The sequence below is a fragment of the Ziziphus jujuba genome, chromosome 9 (assembly GCF_031755915.1).
Source record: "Ziziphus jujuba cultivar Dongzao chromosome 9, ASM3175591v1".
NCBI lineage: Eukaryota > Viridiplantae > Streptophyta > Magnoliopsida > Rosales > Rhamnaceae > Ziziphus > Ziziphus jujuba.
Genome location: NC_083387.1, coordinates 11,663,474 through 11,684,947, shown reverse-complemented (window position 1 = coordinate 11,684,947; position 21,474 = coordinate 11,663,474). Strand labels below are relative to the sequence as shown.

Sequence of the window (21,474 nt, the reverse complement as noted above, 5' to 3'; positions counted from 1 at the left end):
GTAATAGTTAATAGCAATTTCTTTGTTATATTATATTTATTTAATTTCTACTTAATAGAAAAATAAATTTATAATTAAAATTAGAAATATTTTCTTTTAAAAAAGATAATATCTATTTAATTACCTTTTGGTTCTATATAGAAATTTATGTAAACTTTTGATTTTATTATGAAAATTTTATTTATTGTTTTTCGTTTTTCTTGCTTTACTTTTGCCATTAGTTTTATATAGTTAAATATATCTTAAATTCAGAATAACTATGGAGAAATACTTATAAATAAAATATTTATTTCATGATCATCAAAGGATCATGTTCTAACATACATTGATAAAAGGGATTTGTTAGCCTAGCTCTAAATCATATTTTTCTTTTCCTTAAAAAAATATTATTTTCCTGAATACTCTAATTAACTAAATTTGTTACAATTTTTTTTTCTATGTTATTATTTCTTCAAACTACATATTAAAAAATAATCAATGCTTGACTATGTAATGGTGCCTCTTACAAAAAATTTCTGAGTCCGCCACTGATTATTGCAACAATATTTTATTATAAGTTAGATATACGTTACATGATGCTTCATTATCCCAACGCCCTAATTACAAAGTAATTTGTTGATTTGTTTGTTATTGCAAAATGAAAAAAAAAAAATATATATATATATATATATATATGTTGATTTGTTTCTTTACTTATTTATTTTTTTCACAAATCCTTAAGGTGTCATCATACAAAATCACAAATGGTAACTTAGAAAAAATATAGAATTAAAAAAAAAAAAAAGAGTACAAAATCAAAGATTATGCAGATATTTTCAATTGTAATTGTCAAAATAAAAAGCAGAGTTGCTACAAAATCAAAATATCGAAATTAATTTGCCAAGTAAGCAAAGACTATATATATATATATATATATATATCCATGGAAAGTATTTTATTAGTCTTAATCAGACAATTTATAATATTTGATTGTTTGTCATGAAATATACTGTGAATTACATGTAACAGTGCATTAATTGGGCAACAGAAGAAGTCCAATGTCATCCAATAAAAAATTATTAATATTTTTGCTTTTGATAAAAACAACATAAATATTTTATGTATTTTTCCAATCTGTAAAAGGAAAATTAGTCTTTTTTTTTTTTTTTTGACCAAGTCAAAGAATGTCCACTGGTTCTCAATTCTATTTCTATATGGAAATTCAGCCCTTGATCACGTGTCAAACCCTTCTAAAACCCCAACAATGCTCTGCCCTATTCATTCCCCTTCCACCATTTCTCTCTCTTAAAAAAAAAAAAAAAAAAAGAAAAAACTAAAAAAACTACTTTTCAATTCCAACTCTTTCTGGTAATATGTCCCTCATCATCTTCCTCTTATGGGTCGTCAACATCCCTTTCTTTGTTCATTCTCAAGCTGATCCTAGAGGTGCCCCCAACACCAATACAATTAACACAAATTTATCATTCTCTTTTACATTTCCTTGTCATAATCATCATCTATTAACATTCAGATTTCCTCAATTCACATTTTTCCAAGAAAGAAAACAAAAAATTATAATAATTCATTAATTTTCTTATATATCCTATTTGATTTTGTTTGGTTGTTTTGCTTGATGGGAAAATTTGATTTTTCATTTACTTTTAATTTCTAATCAATCTTACCCAATTTCAAATATTCACATGTTGTATCCTTATATGAAATACATGCATACATACATATATATATATATATATATATATATATGAAGGCAAATAGGTGCATTTCATGCAGGTTATCTCCTAGACTGTGGTGCTGGTGAAAAAAACGGTTCAAGTATAGGAGACCTGAAATTCACAACCGATGAGGGATTCATAAATGTAGGAAACATTACATCCTTGAAAACGCCAAACCTTGTGTCCATTTTATCCACATTGCGGTATTTCCCCAACGATTCTGCACGTAAATATTGCTATGTGATCCCTGTGATCAAAGGAGGGAAATACCTCGTGAGGACGACGTACTACTATGGAGGTTTCGACGGAGGACAAGAGCCGCCGGTGTTCGATCAGATTGTGGAAGGGACTAAATGGGGCGTCGTCAATACCACCGAAGACTATGCCAATGGACTCGGCTCCTATTATGAGGTTATGGTTATGGCTTTGGGGAAAACACTCAGTTTGTGCCTCGCTAGGAACGAAGATACAAAGTCCAGCCCTTTTATATCGGCTTTAGAGTTGGAGTACATGGATGATTCATTGTATAACTCCACAGATTTTAGTAAATATGCTCTTGTTACTGTGGCAAGAAGCACCTTTGGTGATGATGGTGATTCTATTACGTAAATGCCAAACTTCACCACCTCTGTTTTAATATCATTTTTCTTTCCAGTTTCCTCCTTTTTCTTTGTTAATTATTAATTTGATAGCTTGTGGGATTTTATTAAGATGTCTAAAGGGTACGAATTAGTTTTTCTCTTTTCCTAAGAAACTCTAATATGTTGGATTTTTTTTTTTTTTTTTTTTTAAAAAAAAAAAAACAAATGAACATACAGCTTTCCAGATGACAAATACAACAGAATGTGGCATCCATTTAAGGACTCGAACCCGGTTGTCGAAAGCCATTCCAATATAACTCCATCAGACTTTTGGAATGTTCCACCAGCAAAGGCATTCCACAATGCAATCACAACGAGCAGGGGAAAGACACTGAAAATAGAATGGCCTCCCACGTCTCTCCCAAGTGCCATGTACTATATTTCACTCTATTTCCAGGACAACCGGAGTCCAAGCCCGTATAGTTGGAGAGTGTTTGATGTTTTTCTTAATGGGAAGAATTTCTTCCTTGATCTAAATGTTACAACCAATGGAGTCACAGTATATTCAAATCAATGGCCTCTGTCTGGGCAGAATGAAATAGTCCTAACTCCTGCAAGTGCGATACCAGTTGGACCAGTGATCAATGCCGGTGAGATCTTTCAGATTATACCTCTTGGTGGAAAAACACTCACCAGAGATGGTAACTTTCCACTGCTATTGCTATTTTACGGAGTTCTTTTTTTTTTTTTTTTTTTTTTTTTTTTTTGGTTTGTCCCTCTTGCTAAGTTGCCTGATTTAAACCAGTAGTTTTGCTTTTGGTGTTTTGCAGTGGCTGCAATGGAAGAGTTGGCAAGAAAGTTTAACAGCCCACCGCCAGATTGGAGCGGTGATCCGTGCTTGCCTAAAGAGAATTCATGGACTGGGGTTACATGTTCTTATGGGGAACATATTCGAGTTGTTGCTGTGTAAGTTCATTTTTCTAGATTGTAGCAGACCAAGTATTCATTGTCAATAATTTATATGACAATTAATTATAAATTATTCTTAGGTTATTAATGATTTTTTTTTTTTTTAATAATATGCAACTTAGATCAAAATTTGGGTGTCTTAATGTTTTTCCTATTTTATGTGAAGAAACTTAACTGGCATGAGGATGCCTGGGTTGCTACCTCCTGATGTAGCCAATTTAACTGCACTCAACCATCTGTGAGTAATTATTGTGCCATTGCTATCTATGCTATCAGATTAGTTTCTTCCTGGTATTATTATTATTTGACAAATGGTATATATATATGTATATTAATCGAAATTATGTGCAACATAGTTGGCTTGGTGGGAACAAACTCTCAGGCAACATTCCTGAATTAGGATCATTGAAGGAGCTACAGACTTTGTATGTTGATAATGAAAGTCAATAATTCTTCCTTACAATTTTTTTTTTTGTTTTTTTTTGGGTCACTATTTGTTTATTGTTGGCTTTTCCTTTAGCTAAAAAACTTAGAAATTTTTTGTTTTTTTGGTTAATCTAATGAAGGCATTTGGAGGATAATCAATTTGAAGGAAAGGTTCCTCAATCACTAGGCCAACTTCCAGAAATCCGAGAAATGTGAGTTTACTTACTAATTAAACATTATTATTTTTCAAAACTTTACAACACACAGCTAACAAATATTTTGCTGTCTTGTACTTAATTAACAGATTCCTCCAAGATAACAAGCTCAATGGTCATATTCCTAGCGAGCTAGAAAACAAAAAAGGCTTAAGCATTCAGTAAAAACATCATCCATCTTAATTACTTTCTAGTTTTGTTGGACACACCTATATATAAATTGATTCTTTCCAAGCCGATCCTTATGTCTCCTACTAAAAATTTTCTTCTGCTGAGAATGCATTAGTAGTTTTCTCCATTTATTCCATGAACTTGATTACAAACTGATGACAATTTATATTTCATATTTGTAGGATGTAGAACAAGCTAAAGCTCATGAAAGGATGAGAAAGAAACCCCATGTGTACCTCTCTTTCTGTTAGGATGTAAAAGAAGGTGTTCAAGCCTAGAATAGAAATTTTTTTAACAGAAATGGATGGCTTGGAGAGAAGATTGCATAGAGATATCTATGAACCCCATTTTGATACTAGTTTAGTTTAGGAAGATCCGAGTGTTTTCTGTGCCTATTTTCTTCTCTAACATTGTATTTTTTTATTTTTAATACCATAATACTTATCATGACTAAGAGAGTGGCATTTGAACTAACATTTTACAATCCCCATAAGATGAGATAATTAGAATATTAATTATCATTTCCCATGCCTGGTAAGTGTCATTTTTATTTTAGGGGCCAAAAAAAAAGAAAAAGGTTATTTATTCATGTGCAATCTACAAATTATAGATTTCAATTAAAAAAAGAACAAAAAAAAATTTGATCTATTTCTTAGCTGGATTTTATTATTTTGTTGTTTGGAGGATTGAATTAGTGCTGTGTTATTCCCAAAAAAAAAAAAAAAAGCCCAATCGTGGAGGTGGTTCGTGGAACACCAAAAGTAAGGCTTTGAGGATTTGAGGTTTTGACAAGAACCACATCACCAAACAGCGATGTCCACTGTGACCAGCCGCAATCTATATATATAAAAATAAATAAACAAATACATTTCCGTTTTCTTTCTCTTCCTCTCTCTTCTTCAACCCTCTTCCTCCGACCAATTCTTACAGTTTTTTTTTTTTTTTTCTTTTTTTCCCTGCAACTATATATATATATATATATATATACATATACATATACATTTTCATAGTCCTTCATTTCGCCGAATGTTTGCTTCGAACCCTAGCTCTCTGTTCTTCTCGTACAAACCCAATTTCTCTCCCCCACCGCCATTCCGGCTTCCGGTGACCTTCCGTTGCCGCGCTTCTTCCGGCAACATTCCGTTGGGATTGAGATTCCCGCGGTGGTTCCAATATCCATTTGCCACTGATGTGGCCTCCGCAGGCGGCATCCGAATTGGTTCCGATTCCGAAGGAGCTGCCGTATTGGACGGCGCGGCGAGACGCGGAGATAATGGTGGTGGAATGAAGGTGAATGCCAAGGAGAAGAAGTGGTCGCGTAATGGTGAGAGCTATTTGGCCGATGATAACGACGCTCTTCCTCTTCCTATGACCTATCCCGATACTTCTCCGGCCTCGCCCGACGAGATTGACCGCCGTCTCCGATGCGATCCCCAAGTTGAGGTCATATTTCTTTCTTCAATTATAACCGAACTTTTTATTTATTTATTTCTGTTTCATTTTTTTTTTCTTTAGTTTCTCAAGTAAAGTTAACTAGCAAGTTAAGATGGAATTTCTGGTAATTGTGGACATTGGATTGTAGAAACTGCTGGTGCTAGATGAAAAATCATTCTACTTTTGCTCATATTGTATTGTTTTCGTCCTGTAGAGAACTAACAATTCATATCTCCTGTAGCATAAGAAGCAAAAGCATTGATTCAGAAATGTTCTTTTTCTTTGGAACTTGATGATAAAGTTGCACAAGCATTGATTCAGAAATGTTCTTTTTCTTTTTGAACTTGATCATAAAGTAGCACATTGGTCAAACCAAAATTAAAATTGAGTTTTACACTTTCCTAATAACGAAAAGAGAAAAATAGAACTGAGTTTTTGCTTTTTGTTTTGTCTTTCAAACTGTAGGATTGTAAGGAAGTGGTTTATGAATGGACCGGAAAATGTCGAAGTTGCCAAGGGTCAGGATTTGTCAGTTATTATAACAAAAGGGGAAAGGAGATTGTCTGCAAATGCATTCCTTGCCTTGGAATTGGTATTCTTCTTACTCTTCCTTATCTTCACCAGTATGACCATTACCAGACAGTGGACACCTAAATATCAAGATGAAGCGTCATCTTAATATGTCCATTTCTAATTGCACTTTAAATCTGATAATGCTGTCTTTCCAGGAAACTGAACCGAAATTATTTCCTTAGTAGTAAAATGCCCTTTATGTCTTAAAAGCAGAGATTTGTTACTGTGTTATTTTGAATTTTTTCTATACTGGGGGATGGTTCACTTCGTTATCAACATTTATTTTAATGTGGTCTTAGGTCCCTTTGGACATTCTTTCAATCTGATCATTTAGGCACCATTGTTTTGACGTTCATTATTCATATATCCTTTTCTTGTTTATTTAGGTATATTTTAGATATTTCAGTGTAGCATTGTCAAACTATAGAGTAATCATGAGTAATTTTATTTAGTATGAGAAGATAGTGCAAAATGATAGATTCCATATTTTGTTAGTGAAATTTTGGCAACTCTGTTGCAAAATTTATATGGTATATGAAATAAAGTTTCTATGATAAAGTTGTGCTTTATTTAGGCAAGAGGATTCTATCTTAAATTTCAGTTCTCATACCATTTAAAATTTCTTTAAGTCTCTGATCATGTCTTAGTTTTTGAAAAAGACTTTGACATATCATTACTAAACTTGCACAAGAAAATGAGTTGAACCGAATAATTCTGTAAGTGTTTTTTATCTTCTTAATTTTCTAGTCCATTTCTAAAGCCCTGGTTTTGGGAGTAGTCCAAGGTAGAAGGGTCCCAAATTGACCATTGATTACACCCTAGTGTAGTATATAAGTCAGCTAACAACCCCAAAAGTTAACTTGGCTGGCACTTTTGGGAGAGGCTTGATAGGCCAGTGGGCCATTACACTACTTAATAATTCTCTTACCACTGATGGTGATTGTTACTGATTTTAAACACTGACCACTTTGTAGTATTCATGTATGTCATCATGAGAATTAGATCTCTGTGAGCTGTCCTTTGAGATTGCCAGATAGGTAAAGTTTATTGAAGAGACATTAGTTACCAACTCGTATAGGAGGAGGCATGAGGATTAACTGAACATAACAGGAGAACTTAGCATGTTTAATTACATTGAATCAGCATTATCATGAGACTGATCTAAGATGTTCTCCTTCTCATTTTAGGTGATTTGTTGCTTTGAATAACCCAAGTTCTAGCTTCTAATTATTATTGATTGTTATACAAGTTCTCCAACTTAATTTTGGATTTTCTTCAATTTAGTTTTGGATGTGGCATGTAATTCCCTTGACACTGTTTCTTAAATTTTATATGATAGGCTGAAAAAGTTATAGGAGAAAAGAATAATGTGAATTAGGTAGTTAATGAAACTTTTAGCATGTTATTTATTTGAGAGACTAGGTTACAGAATTTTGTTGATATGCATGGAAGTTTGGATTATAATTTTGGGCGTTAGGATTCCTAGGTTTTCTTTTTTATGGATATTAGCATCTGGGTTGAGGCTTTCTTTTTGTTTATATGAATTGTTTAGAGTGCTATTGGCATGTTTCTTAATGTATTAGATGGATCTTTTATGCTTCATGTGATTGAGATCAATTGTAATGTATAAATATATATAATATGCATAGATAAACTAGTATAACCATGTTTGTAACCCCTTTTCTCATTATTGATATATCATTTAATTTGTTTTTTCTCTTTGTAATCTACTGGCAACGCCTAGGCCCGCCAGTTTGGTTTGAGTGTTGGTGGTTGACTAATTTCAAGTTAAGAGTAAGATAAGTATTTGGAAGGAGTTGGCATCTCCTTTTGTTCAAAAGAAAAGAAATGCGTATTTTTGATGATTTCAAGGTTCTGTTAAACCTTGAATTTTATTCTATCCAGGAAACCAGATAGGGATGCTTACAAGAGTAAGAAATTGATAGTGATTTTTTTATCTTTATACATTCCTTTGGCTATGGTTTTGTGGTTCGTATAATATATGGACTGTGAATGGTTTTCTTTCTTTTTCTCTTTGGTGTCTTTTAACATGAATACCTTTCTATGAAGTTTAGCAGTTTTGACTGCTTAGATGTGCAGTCAGACATTGTTTTGAAATGATACCGCGTGAACGCTATTCCAGAAGGTCACACATTGTTTTGAAAAACGAAATTAAAAATAATGATGAACTTTATTTCTTATCCCATGTTTTTTGAGTAACTATCTTACACAGTATATTTGCTATTGCAGGATATGTTCAAAAGATAACTGCACGAAAGGATATTGAAGTGATGGAGGATTTGGATAATGGAAAACCGCCTTGACCCGAAATAAAAGATTTTCTTTTATTATTATTATTATTTTTTTTTTTCCCCCTAACTGGCTATACGTTTAGCGATTATTTTGAGAAGTTGTCTTTTTCTCTTTGTTTGCATTTTTAAATGTAAATTTGGCCTTTGCATTTAGATTTCTAGCAATGAATATTGTAAAGGAAGAGTTTAGAGAAAAAGTAAATTAAAAGGGAAAAGGTGGTAGCTTTTGCAAAGAATGTATTCTTTTCTTCTACATCTTTGCTTTTTGCAACCTTATCTTTGTCCTTTGCTTTTCTTGTTCATCTAATAAGAATCTTGTCTTCTTTAGTTCTACAAGTTGTTGAGGAATCTTATTAACCTCAGTTTGCTTTGCTCCACCGACTTTAAATCAGAATAATCTTTGATGCATTGTATACAGCATATAAATTCTATAGACGCTCTATTTCTGCCATCTAACAGTGAATGTTGTTTAGGTTTCTATACCTAATTTGATTTCAGCAGGACTAGCTAGCGGTGAAGGATATCCAAATACAGATATGCCAAGAATGAGCTTCCTTGATTTTCAATACAATATTTCGAAAAGGAAGTTCTTGCGAAAACCAACTCGATTGTTTTCATCCCAAGACAGGCAAAGCTCTGGCTTAACTGCTTTCCAACCAAACCAGGCAGAGATGAGGCAAGTTTTTGACAAATTTGATGCCAATAAAGATGGGAAGATATCTCAGCACGAATACAAGGGCGTCCTGAGGGCACTAGGAAGGACGAACACAATTGAACAAGTGCCAAAGATTTTCCAGATCGCTGATCTTGATGGAGATGGGTTTATTAATTTCAAGGAGTTCATGGAAGTGCAAAAGACGGGAGGTGGGGTTAAGACAATAGACATACAAAATGCTTTCCGGACATTTGATCTGAACGGTGATGGGAAAATAAGTGCAGAGGAAGTTTTAGAGGTGTTGAAGAGGTTGGGGGAACGATGCAGCCTGGAGGATTGCCAGAGAATGGTGAGAGCAGTAGACACTGATGGGGATGGTATGGTTGACATGGATGAGTTCATGACCATGATGACTCGTAGCCTAAATCTAATTGAGAGCTAGAGAGTAGCAGCTTGGAGGAAGATTCGCTGTTTAGTTTTACTTGTGAGATATGAAATATTTAAAACAATGTGTGATGCATTTTACTCTTTTCAAGCACTTATTTTCTAGTTGCATGCCATGAGAAACACCCTCTGTATCGATAAAAGCATATTTTGATCCTTTATACATCTTCGTCTGGTTTCTATTGATTTCATGATTTCTCATGGGTTATGTACTCGTTGTCATTTAAAATGGTATGTGATACTTACGCTTAAGGGCTTTATTCTAAAGCCCGTTCATCACCAAAAGTTCAAACATGAATCTTCGTTTTTCTTCACTCACCTCAAAATTCCCAAAAAAGAAGTAAAAGAAATAAGCATGGATCATCCATTTCAGAAATATATGGTAATAGGATGCTCACGTCCTCTTAATTTAGATGCAGCCACATATCATAGAAAAATTATATTATATATATATAAACATGTATATATTTATACCTCGGTCCTTGAGACCTTTTGCTACATTATCAGGCACTTGAAACATTATGTTAATGCTTTTCCCTACCATATGTCCCTTCCCGCACACCGAATAGAAAAGGAAAGGGGTCTAAGATGCTTACTGACTAATACAAATATTATGTTATTGATAGCGGTACTAATACAATATATGATTTAAAAGCAAAACGAGTTTTTACATGTAAATAAAAGGGTTATAATATTTTTTGGGACCTTCTAGTTTGTCCTCAATTTCAGGACTTCTAAATTTCAATTTTTTCAATTGAAACTGCCTCAATTTTAATTTTGGTTTCAATGCATATCATCGATATTAGTTTTATTTCTACAGATATTGCATATTCATATATTGTTAGCGGTACTAATACAATATATTGTTTAAGAGCAAAACAGGTTTTTACATGTAAATAAAAGGGTTATAAATATTTTTGGGACCTTCTAATTTGTCCTCAATTTCATGACTTCTAAATTTCAAAATTTTCAATTGAAACTGCCTCAATTTTAATTTTGGTTTCAATGCATATCCTCGATATTAGTCTTATTTCTACAGACATTGCGTATTTATACCTTATAATAGAAAACTTGACTTTTTATCTTACTTTTTAAAAGATTAAAAATTCAATAACATTTTTGGATTTATTATGAGATATTTATTTTGACCAAAATATTAATTATTATTATTATTTTTTCTTCCTCATATTACCTAAATTGAAGCACTCAGTTAAAAATATCGAAAATAGAGGGCTGATCAAAGATCCAAAAGTGCAGTTAACTCAGTTAAAATGTTCTTAACACGTGTGGTAGCTTAAAAGAGCTTTTTTTTTTTTTTTTTTAGGTGAATTATTGTACTGAGTGTACTGATTCACCCGTCTATCAATAAGATTTGTTTGGAGAAACCAGCAATTAAATCCGGGTAGATGGAATGGCAACAAAATAGGAAGACAAAGCATATATATTATCTCTATAGCATCCAAACAGCTTCGCAAAATCTGCGCTTTACATACCTAAAATAATGATCCGGAAGAAAATATTGTCAACGAATATGACAAGACTCCCATAACAATTACCAGTAATCCCCACAAGAGCATTTTCCATCCTTGAAATGGTGAAATCGTTTATTATCCCTAACAATTAACTCCCTCCCAACAATCTTGGACATGATCTTTATGGCATTGTGGCAGTCTCCACAGACACGGAGGTTCTTAATAATCCTGAGAGGTGTCCTTGGCGGAGTGCTAATCAGGCCATATGCAATTGCTAAACGCTCACTGTGATACAGCAAAGCTTGTTCCTTGGCTTCCTGATCAATATCATGAAGAACATATCTCGTGTCGGGCACATAACCAGCTTCTTTCATCCCACTCAGAGCTTTCAACTTCTCATCATCTTTATACAGAGTTGGGTTTTTGAACTCGCCGATTCTGTTCTTCCCATGTAGCATGCTGATAGCAGTTCGCTTCTTGGGTGGTGGAGTGGTTATCTTGTTAGCAACAGCCTTTGATGGGTCAAGAGCAACAATTAACTCCTCAGCATGGTCTTCAAGATCAATATCTCCATGGATACGAGCATAATCCCTCAAAGCTTCCCAAAAAGCCACCGTGGGCTCAAAAGGGAGTTTGTGAATGTACTCCTCTGCTTCATTAAGATGCCCACATTTTCCAAGCACACCCAGAAGTCCCAAATAATGATCCATCTCCTGGGCATATCCATACTCGTTTTTAATCGACTCGAAATGGATAAATGCTTCCTCCACAGCATCCGCACTAGCACAGGCCGAGAATACTGCAAGGAAAGTTTGTGAATTGGGTTTGATTCCCTGCTCCCTCATCTGCTCGAACAAGTGCAAGCCATCGTCTCCCATCCCATTATCTGCATACCCATTCATCATCAAGTGCCAAGAATCCATATTCCTTTCGGGCATATGATCAAACACCCTCCGTGCATCAGTCATGCTTGCACATTTCCCATACATTTCAATCACTTTGTTAATCAACTGAACATCACTTCTGCATGTTGACTGCAAAAAGAAATCGTGAACCTTTTTGGCATTCTCGAGCGACTTCGATTTCCCACATAGCTCAAACAGAGTATGAAAGCAATCAGCATCTGCCTTAACCCCTTCTTTGTCCATCAGTTCAATAGCTTCCTTAAGCTTTCCCTCTCGGCACAACCGCCTCAAATCTTCAACAGAAGGCGGAACAACATTAGGTGTTTGATTCAACGTAGCCTGAACTTGATTCGAAGCCTGGTGATTGTTCCACTGGTTAGGGTTTTGAACTTGTGGAGAAAATCGGTCAGGGTTTTGAACTTGTGGAGGCCATTGATGGTCACTTCCACGATGAGGGTAACCCTGATTCTGGTTGTTCCACTGATTTGGGTTTCTGGGTGGTTGTTGATAATTAGGTGTCCGAGGGTTAACCTGGTTAGCGTTTTGATACTGAGGATAGCTCTGACTAGTGTTAGGGTTAGGGTGTCCACGATTCGGATAGTTTTGATCCCGATTGGGATAGTTTAGGTTTTGGTTCCGGTTCTGGTTCTGATAATTGAATTGATTATTGAAGCTCTGAGACTGTGGATATCCCTCACCTTGTGAAGTCCACTGGTTAGGGTTTTCAGTGTCGGAGGGATGAGGCGGTTGCTGCGGCGGAGACCTCTGGTACACATTGTGCATCGCAGAGGTGCTTAGGGTTTTGGCTAAGCTTTGGAGACTGTGTTTGTTGTTGTTGTTGTTGTTGTTGTTATCGTGAATGGAGGTGAAATGAGAAGGGTATAGGGGTCGTACGTTAAAGAATGAAGGAAGATTCTTGCTACGTGCTCGTCGGATCGCCATGAGAGACGCCATTTCTGAGCTAAAACCCTAGAAAAAAAAAACCCTAACAGGAGGGATTGTTACTTTGTTGGACGGAAAATGAAGAAGAAGAAGCTCAGCGTCCCTAGTGTGTGAGACTGGGCTTTAAAATTTTTGGACCACCTTCTTCAACTTTATCGTAGCGTGCCCCGTTTCCTTTTAGACGCTACTTAATTTAATAAAAGTGAAAATGAGCATCTCGCCAATTGAATTGTGTTGTTTTATTTTTGAACGAATTGAGCTTCTTTTTTTTCTTTGTTTTTATGAATTTTGAATTAATTGAGTTGTTTTATGCGTAAAATAGGAATTGATATTTTTTAACCTTAGATTATATAAATATATTATGAATTATAAAATAAATTATTCTCCAACTTGCTCAAAAATTATTTATAATTATGAATTAATTATGTATTTTATTGAATTTTTTAAAATAATTGAGTTTTTGGGAAGAAAATTTAACTTTTTAAAGTAGACATTCTGCAACAACAACAATAATGATGATGATGATGATGATGATGATAGTAATAACATCAATAATAATAGTAGTAGTAGACATTCACTCCAATAACATTAAACCACGTTAACTTGTTATTTTTAAATATTTTTGTTAAAGAGTGGCTTTTGTAAAACATTATATATATTGCTTATATGACGTATTTATTTTTCTAATTTATATTCTTATTAAAGATGTTCAAAGAATCTAATTTAGTTTCCCTATCAGTCTAGCTATTTTCTTAAAATTTATATATATATATATATATATATAATAAATTAGAAACTTTTACATCCATTATACCCACGGTCATGATTTTTTATTTTTTATTTTTATCTGTCCTTCAATTGCTTTAAGACCCCATGGAAAAATATCAAAATTTAAAAGGAAATTAATTTTTAAAATTTAATTCATCGGAAATTAATTTTTTGGAATTAATTTTTTAAAAATAATTTTTTTATATATTTAGTAAAAAAATTAAGATTTGTAAATAATTAAATTTAATATTGTATAATAAATTAAAAAAATTATATTTTTTAAAAAATCATAAAATTTTTTATTTTTATTTTTAAAATAATACCTTTATAGATAATAATAATTTTTTTACATATTTCCCATATAAAAGGGAATTCCCTGGAACACTTTTTCATATCAAAATAAATATCCAAAATAACTCATCATTTTTTTTCAAGAAAATTAAACTTTCATTAATTTTATCATTATTCAAACTGAGCTTAAAGATTATTTATTTTGACCTCGTAAAATTTTAACATTTTACTAGATTTATATAAATTTCAAAAAAAAAAATTAATCTCAACTACTAAAACAATTTAAAAAAAAGGTTAACAACCCAACTGATTTATTTATTTTTAGCATCAGTTTTAGAAATTAAACAAATCAAGTAAATGATAAGTCTAATTTAATAATTTAATCTATTATTATCTTCATTTAGAAATTAAAACTTATCTCCATTCATATTCAAAAAATCATCTTCCTTTTTCCAAGAAATAATAAATGAAAAAACACAATCAAATCGGAAATAAGTCATTAATATTTGCCCAAATCCAACCAAAGAGGAAAATATTAGGAAAAAGAGATGAGATAAGATAAACTTTCATCTCAACATCCTAAAGAATTTTTTATTTGTCACATAATTTTTAAAAGAACTAACTTTAAAAAAGGTTTATATGGACTCTTTATAATATTCCTTAATTTATATAGAGTGGATATGATTTTCCAAACATAGATATTTAAATTTATTTTTTAATTATTATATTGTTTTAATTTAATGCATTCCCTATTACAATATTTAAAGGAAAATGTAACAAAAATAAGTAGGAAATATAAATAGAGCAATAAATGTTTATATATATTTAATTTTGATTTTTTAAAGTTTTTCATTTAAAAATTTAAAAGATGTTCTTTACTGTGGAAAGTATGTTTTCTTGATGTAGATGGATTATTAAATATATAAATGGGCATATGTTAGATCCTAAATGGTTTTTTTTTTTTTAAATTTCTTAAACCTAACTATGTCTTTAAGATCTATCCACTATTTAAGTAGGATTTAACTTGAAAGAATGGAATTGAACGAAGCCTAAAAATGCACTAATGGACATGATTTTTTATGGTCGATAGAAATGCATTTCACCCCATAAATTCCAACATTTGGAAGCATGGTTAGGTCCTTACTGCATCAATTTATGTATTATGCTTTATTAGTTTATTTATATTTATATTTATATTTTTCCCCCCTTTATATTTGAAAGAGATTTGAACTCTAAATTTTTATACAGGAAATTATTACCTTTGTAACCTGCTCTCCCTAAAAGAGAGGCCTTGTTAGTAATCGATAATATTCATGTGTTTACTAGTAGGTTACCAAATTTAAGATCAAATATAATTAGTATTCCATAAAAATAAAAATAAAAAAATAAAAAAAGAACAAAGATAATTAGTTTTTAAGGTATATTAAAAACCCATTCATAAATTAAAACTTTTGGGAAAATGGTTAGGTCCTTCCTACACCAATTCATGTAGTATGCTTTATTAGTTTTTTTTTCCCCCCTATTAATTCAAAATTGAGGGATTTGAACTTTAAATTTTTATACAGGAAATTAGTAGTATTCTAAACTACTAGCCCCAAAGAGAGGCTTTCTTAGTAATTGATAATACACAACTGTTTACTAGTAGTTTACCAAATTTAAGATAAGGTATAATTAGTATTTTCCACTAAAAATAAAAATAAAAAGCCAAGATTTTTAAGGTATACGTATGATGTTTCTTTGGGACAACCAAAATAATAGTAGTGATGACCTCAAGTTTTGGGTTATCTTATCATTTTATTACCTAATGGAATCCAAATTTGAAATTATCATAAGTAATCAGTGCTAGGTGAACTATTAAAGGGAAAAAAAAAATTTGTGGTATGACTTAACCAAAATTACATTCGACATGCTTTGGAAAAAAATTGTTATTTTCTGTTGGAAAATAAAAGATTCAGCTGTAATATCTAGAATATTAGGAGATTTGATTAGTTGTAAATAGAATGATTTGGTAAATACTGTAAAATAAAAAAGTTAATAATCAACTAGCTATTGTAGGAATATTTTTTCCTGATTTGTTTAATAGTTCCCTTTATAAGAGGATCTCTATGTAAAGCACTAGAACATAGAAAAATATATAGAATTCTATTCTTTTTCTAGAGTTTATATGGTATCAGAGCTAGGTAAAACCTCTTGTGAAAAGTGCTGTGGTATGAACAAACATGCATGAACAGTAGCCTTGCATGAACAATAACTCTGTGTGAACAGTATCCAGTGATAAAAGAATCTAAGCTCACTTTTTGGTTATGCCTAAAAAAGAAAAATTCGATCATTCTTTTGCATAACTTATTACCAATGATGTTTGAAATTTCATCTGCATCCACTCATTCCACTAATCCATCTAACAACACTATTTCTCAAACCCCAAATACTGATTCTCATTTTGTCCAGATCACCACAATCCACTTGAATGGTGATTATTTCTTAGCGTGGTCTCAATCCATTGGAATGTATATTTGAGGGTGTGAGAAAATTGGGTACCTAACTGGAGAAAAAAAGGCACCAACACCAGGCGATGCAACTTATACTACCTGGAATGCAGAAAATTCAATGGTTATGACATGGTTCGTCAATTCCATGGAAGAAGACATTGGTTCAAATTACATATGTTATTCCACAGCTAAGGACTTATGGGATAATATTAACTAGAAGTCTTCTGATTTAGGAAACCAGTCCTAAGTGTATGAGTTAACATTGAAACTCAATGAACTCCGATAAGGAGATGACACAGTCACCAAATACTTTAACTCATTGAAATGGCTATGGCAAGATTTAGATTTGCTCAATGACTATGAATGAAAATCTACTGAAGATGCATTCACAACAAGAAGATCGTGGAGGCTCATCGAATATACAAATTCCTTGCTAGGCTCAACGTGGAGTTTCATGAAGTAAAAGGAAGAATCTTAGGCAGATCACCTCTTCCTCCAATTGGGGAAGTACTTGTAGAAGTGCGAAGAGAAGAAAGTAAATAGGTTTCTCTTGCTTAAATAGGTAGTGAACCTAGTGCTTTTTCTTATTCAAATTTTGCTCCATGGATTATTGATTCTGGAGCTTTTGATCATATAACCAGTCTTTCTAAATTATTTAATACCTACTCACCTTGTTTTGGCATAGAAAAACTTAGAATTGCATATGGTAGTTTCTCACCTATTGCAGGGAAAAGTTTGATAAAACTATTGAAGAATATTGATCTTAAATCTGTTCTCCATGTTCCTAAACTAACTTCCAAGCTGTTACCTGTGAGTAAGCTTTCAAAAGAGTCTAATTGTTGTGTTATCTTTCATGATTTCCACTTTGAATTTTAGGACCAGGATTTAGGGAAGAAGATTGGCGGTGCTAAAATGATAGATGGACTTTACTATTTTGATGGTGACTTCGCTAATAATAAAAAAGCTCAAGGTTTTTGTAGTGTCAGTTCTATCTCTATTTATGAAACAAATAATTTTTTAGCATTTTAGATTAGGACATCCTAGTTTTCAATATCTTAAACACTTGTTTTCTACTTTGTTCAAGGGTTTGGATTACTCTAAAATTTAATGTGAAAGTTGTTCTTCATTTAAGAGCCATCATACTACTTATTTGTCAAAATCTTATGCTCCTTCAAAACCAATTTATTTAATTTATAGTAATGTTTGGGGACCTTCAAAAATCACTATTATTTCTCCAAAAAAAATGGTGTGTCACATTTGTTGATGATCGTACTCGATTATGTCAAACATATCTAATGAGTGAGAAATCTGAAGTAGGAACAATATTTAAAGATTTTTATAAAATGATTGAAACTAATTAACTAAAATCAGTATTATTCGTACTGATAATGGAACTGAGTATTTTAATGACCACTTAGGAGCCTTTTTAAAGGAAAATGGCATTCAACATCAATCTACATGTGTAGATACCCCTAAACAAAATGGCATTGCCGAAAGGAAAAATAAATACTTGCTTGAAGTGGCTTGTACTATAATGTTTTTAATGAATGTTCCAAAATATCTTTGGGTAGAAACTATTTTAACAGCTTCATATTTGATAAATAGGATGTCTACATGTGTTTTGAAATATAGTACACCTTTAGAGTGTTTGAATTTTTTTTTCCTGTGTCAGGAATTTCCTCGGATTTACCACTAAAAGTTTTTAGCTACACTGTTTTTGTTCATATTCCCAATCATTCTCGGTCCAAACTTGATCCAAGGGCTAAGAAGTGCATTTTCATTGGGTATGCTTCAACTAAAAAGGGGTTGCAAATGTTTTAATCCCCAAAACAAAAAAATTCATGTGAGTATGGATGTTTTTTTTTTTGGAAAACAAACATTATTTTCAAAAAAATTATCTTCAGGGGAGAAATAGAGAGTCGAAAACAATTTTTAGGATCTATCCCCTGTTCCATTACCAAATATTATCTTGAATACTACTCCTAGTTCTTCATCTCCAACTATTTTTAAAAAACAAAGGGAAGAAAGTTTTGATAAAACCATTGAAAATCGTAGTCAAAAATTGCAAAACATTATTGTGTCTCCAGTAGGGGGAAAAACACTATAAGCAATCAAAAGAACCAAAATAATGAGTGTCTGGTTTATAATCAGAGGAAACCCCATCAAAATAGTCAAGGTTCACCTATGATTCTAGAACCGAATTGATCTTCAACTTTGGACATTGATACTCAGAATATTATAAGTATTCCTATTCCTAACTCAAATTCAATTCATATTTCTAATATGCCATCAGATCTGGATATTCCTATAGCTCTTAAAAAAGGAACTTGAACTTGCAGAAAATATCTCATTGCCAAATACTTATCTTATAAAAAAATTTCTCATCACCATAAGGCTTTTCCTAAAAAAATTGACACCTGTTTATCCCTAGAAATATTCAAGAAGCCTTAAATGATCCAAATTGAAAATTAGCAGTTATGGAAGAGATGAATGCTTTGAGAAGAAATGGTACTTGGACGATAGTGGACCTACCTAAAGAGAAGAAGGCATTAGGTTGTAAATGGGTTTTCACCGTGAAATGCAAAGCTGATGGTAATATAGAAAGATATAAGGCAAGATTGGTTGCTAAGGGCTTTACCCAGACTTATGGAATTGATTACCAAAAAAATTTTGCTCTTATTGCGAAGATAAATTCAATTCAAATTTTGTTGCCTTTAGCTGTGAACTTTAACTGCCCTTACACAAGTTGGAGTGAAGAATGCTTTCCTTAATGGAGACCTTGAAGAGGAGGTCTTTATGAGCCTACCATCTAGGTTTAAGAAGAAATTTGGTCTTAGTAAGGTTTGTAAATTAAGAAAATCCCTATATGGCTTAAAACAATCTTCTAGAGCCTGGTTTGAGTGGTTTGGAAAAGCTGTAAAAATTTGTGGCTACTATCAAAGTCAGGCTGATCATACAATGTCCTATAAGCACATCAAGGAAGGCAAGGCTGCAATTTTAATTGTTTATGTAGATGATATAATTTTAACAAGTGATGATATTGAAGAACTAAAGAGACTAAAAAAGAAGTTAGCAGCTACTTTCGAGATCAAAGACTTGGAAACATTGAAATACTTTCTTGGAATGGTATTTGCTAGGTCTAAGGAAGGTATATTTGTCAACCAATGGAAATATGTTCTCGATTTACTTGATGAGACGAGCCCACTCGAATCCAAACCAGCTAGAACTCTTATTGAACCTAACTTGAAGTTACAGATGTGGGGTCCAATGAAGTATAAAACAGGCAGCAATATCAAAGGCTAGTTGGAAAACTAATTTACGTGTCTCATACACATCTTGACATAGCATTTACTGTTAGTATGGTAACCAGTTTATGTATTCACTCAAATCAGAACACTTCGATGTAGTTTATAGGATTTTAAGATACCTAAAAGGAACTCATAGAAAGGCTTTGCTATTTAAGAAACGTGGCCATCTACAAGTTGAAGCATACAGTGATGCAGATTGGGCAAGGAGTGTCATCAACAGACTATCAGGTTCAGGCTATTGTACATTTGTTGGAGGCAACCTTGTTACTTAGAGAAGTAAGAAACAAAGTGTTGTTGCTAGGACAATGCTGAAGTGGAATTTAGAGCAATTGCACATGGAATTTGTGAAGTTATCTCCATTGCCCATAATCCTGTCCTTCACAACAGAACTAAACTTGTGGAAGTGGATAAGCACTTTATCAAAGAAAAGCTAGAAGCTGGATTGATTTGTATGCTGTATGTTCATATACTAAACAAACAACAGATGTGCTTATTAAGCGATTACCAAAGAAGCAGTTTGATAACTTAGTTGGCAAGCTGGCTATGGAAGATATCTTCAAACCAGCTCGAGGGGGAATGTTGGAAAATAAAAAAATTAGTTGTAATACATAGAATATTAAAAGATTTGATTAGCTGTAAATAGAGTAATTTGGTAACTAATGTAAAATAGAAAAGTTAATAATCAGCCAGCTATTATAGGAATATTTTTTATTGATTTGTTTAATAGTCCCCTCTATGAAAAGACTCATATGTAAAGCACTAGAAAATAGAAAAATATATAAAATTCTATTCTTTTTCCAAAGTTTATGTTTTCTGTCGTCATGCCAAATATGTGCAAACACATTCATGAAATGATCATTATCTTTAAAAAGTATCATCAAAGCACCTAGCTTGTGCTAAGTCAATAGTACACATTATAAATTGGAGACACTGCTTGTGATGATGCCAGGGTCATTTTCTATATTATTTATTTTATTTAGGAAAAATTTCATCAATATTTTGTAGGTTTGAAAAATCATTTTTTACACCATTGGGTAGGAAAAATTAACACTTGCCACCTTGAAGTTAATTTTTTTAATAAATTCATTTATGAAATCTCTATTTTACCCTTTAATTTCAAAATAAATATCAAAATTTTATTTTATGATATTTTATATAATAATATATTAAAACTGTAATTCACTGACCGTTTTATAATCATATTGGTTATCATTATATGGATGAAATCAATAGTTTATGATATTTTCTAATATACACTATTATATATAGAATAATAATATAATATTTATTTTGATATATAAGAGTAAAATAAACTTTTTTATAAAACAAATTTATCAAAAAGGTTAATTTTCCAAAGCTCATAAAAGTAAATGAGGATTTGTGAAACTTTCGAAGTTTCGATGAATCTTCATCAAAACCTCAAGGTCTTTATAAAATTTTCCCTTCTGTTTATTTATACCGTTTTGTAAATGTTTCTCAAAGTCATTTAATAAAGCGTTTTCTTAAATTGAGGCCACGTTCTTTTTTGATGGAAATTGGAAGCCCTGTTCAGTTCTTGGAACATGTGGCAATTCTACTTTCAAGTTATTGAAGTCATATCTTTGTTGGTTTTGCCGTTTACATTTGAATGTTGACTAATAATGTAATTAAATATTGTTTTGTTCGTTTGTTGAAAAAAATTATATAGTACTCTTTAAGGGAACCAAATGATTTTTATATCCAAAAATTAATAAAATAATATTCTTTTTGTTGCCGTTAGAGAAATACAGAAATTGGTCAATTGTATTCACCCAAAAATAATATTAAT

General features: G+C 32.2%; 3 protein-coding genes across 3 annotated transcripts; 2 read left to right on the top strand and 1 right to left on the bottom strand.

The window, feature by feature from the left end:
• The first annotated feature begins 1,299 nt into the window (after nt 1-1,299).
• Nucleotides 1,300-4,650, top strand: LOC107427049 (probable LRR receptor-like serine/threonine-protein kinase At1g67720). Its single transcript, XM_025077633.3, has 9 exons — nt 1,300-1,425; nt 1,771-2,317; nt 2,531-2,994; nt 3,124-3,259; nt 3,429-3,500; nt 3,619-3,687; nt 3,829-3,900; nt 3,993-4,064; nt 4,257-4,650. Exons 1-9 carry the CDS (start codon nt 1,353-1,355, stop codon nt 4,261-4,263), a joined length of 1,512 nt encoding a protein of 503 aa, XP_024933401.3. The 5' UTR covers nt 1,300-1,352; the 3' UTR covers nt 4,264-4,650.
• A 138-nt stretch (nt 4,651-4,788) lies between these two features.
• On the top strand, nt 4,789-9,678 carry LOC107427070 (uncharacterized). Its single transcript, XM_060811193.1, is given in 4 exon segments — nt 4,789-5,517; nt 5,974-6,070; nt 6,073-6,131; nt 8,867-9,678. Coding segments are annotated over 4 exon segments (1,197 nt in total). The 5' UTR covers nt 4,789-5,100; the 3' UTR covers nt 9,491-9,678.
• Nucleotides 9,679-10,904: 1,226 nt separating this feature from the next.
• LOC107427082 (pentatricopeptide repeat-containing protein At2g15690, mitochondrial) lies at nt 10,905-13,012 on the bottom strand. The gene has a single exon (XM_016037421.4). It carries the CDS (start codon nt 12,821-12,823, stop codon nt 11,045-11,047), a length of 1,779 nt encoding a protein of 592 aa, XP_015892907.3. The 5' UTR covers nt 12,824-13,012; the 3' UTR covers nt 10,905-11,044.
• Nucleotides 13,013-21,474: the final 8,462 nt, after the last annotated feature.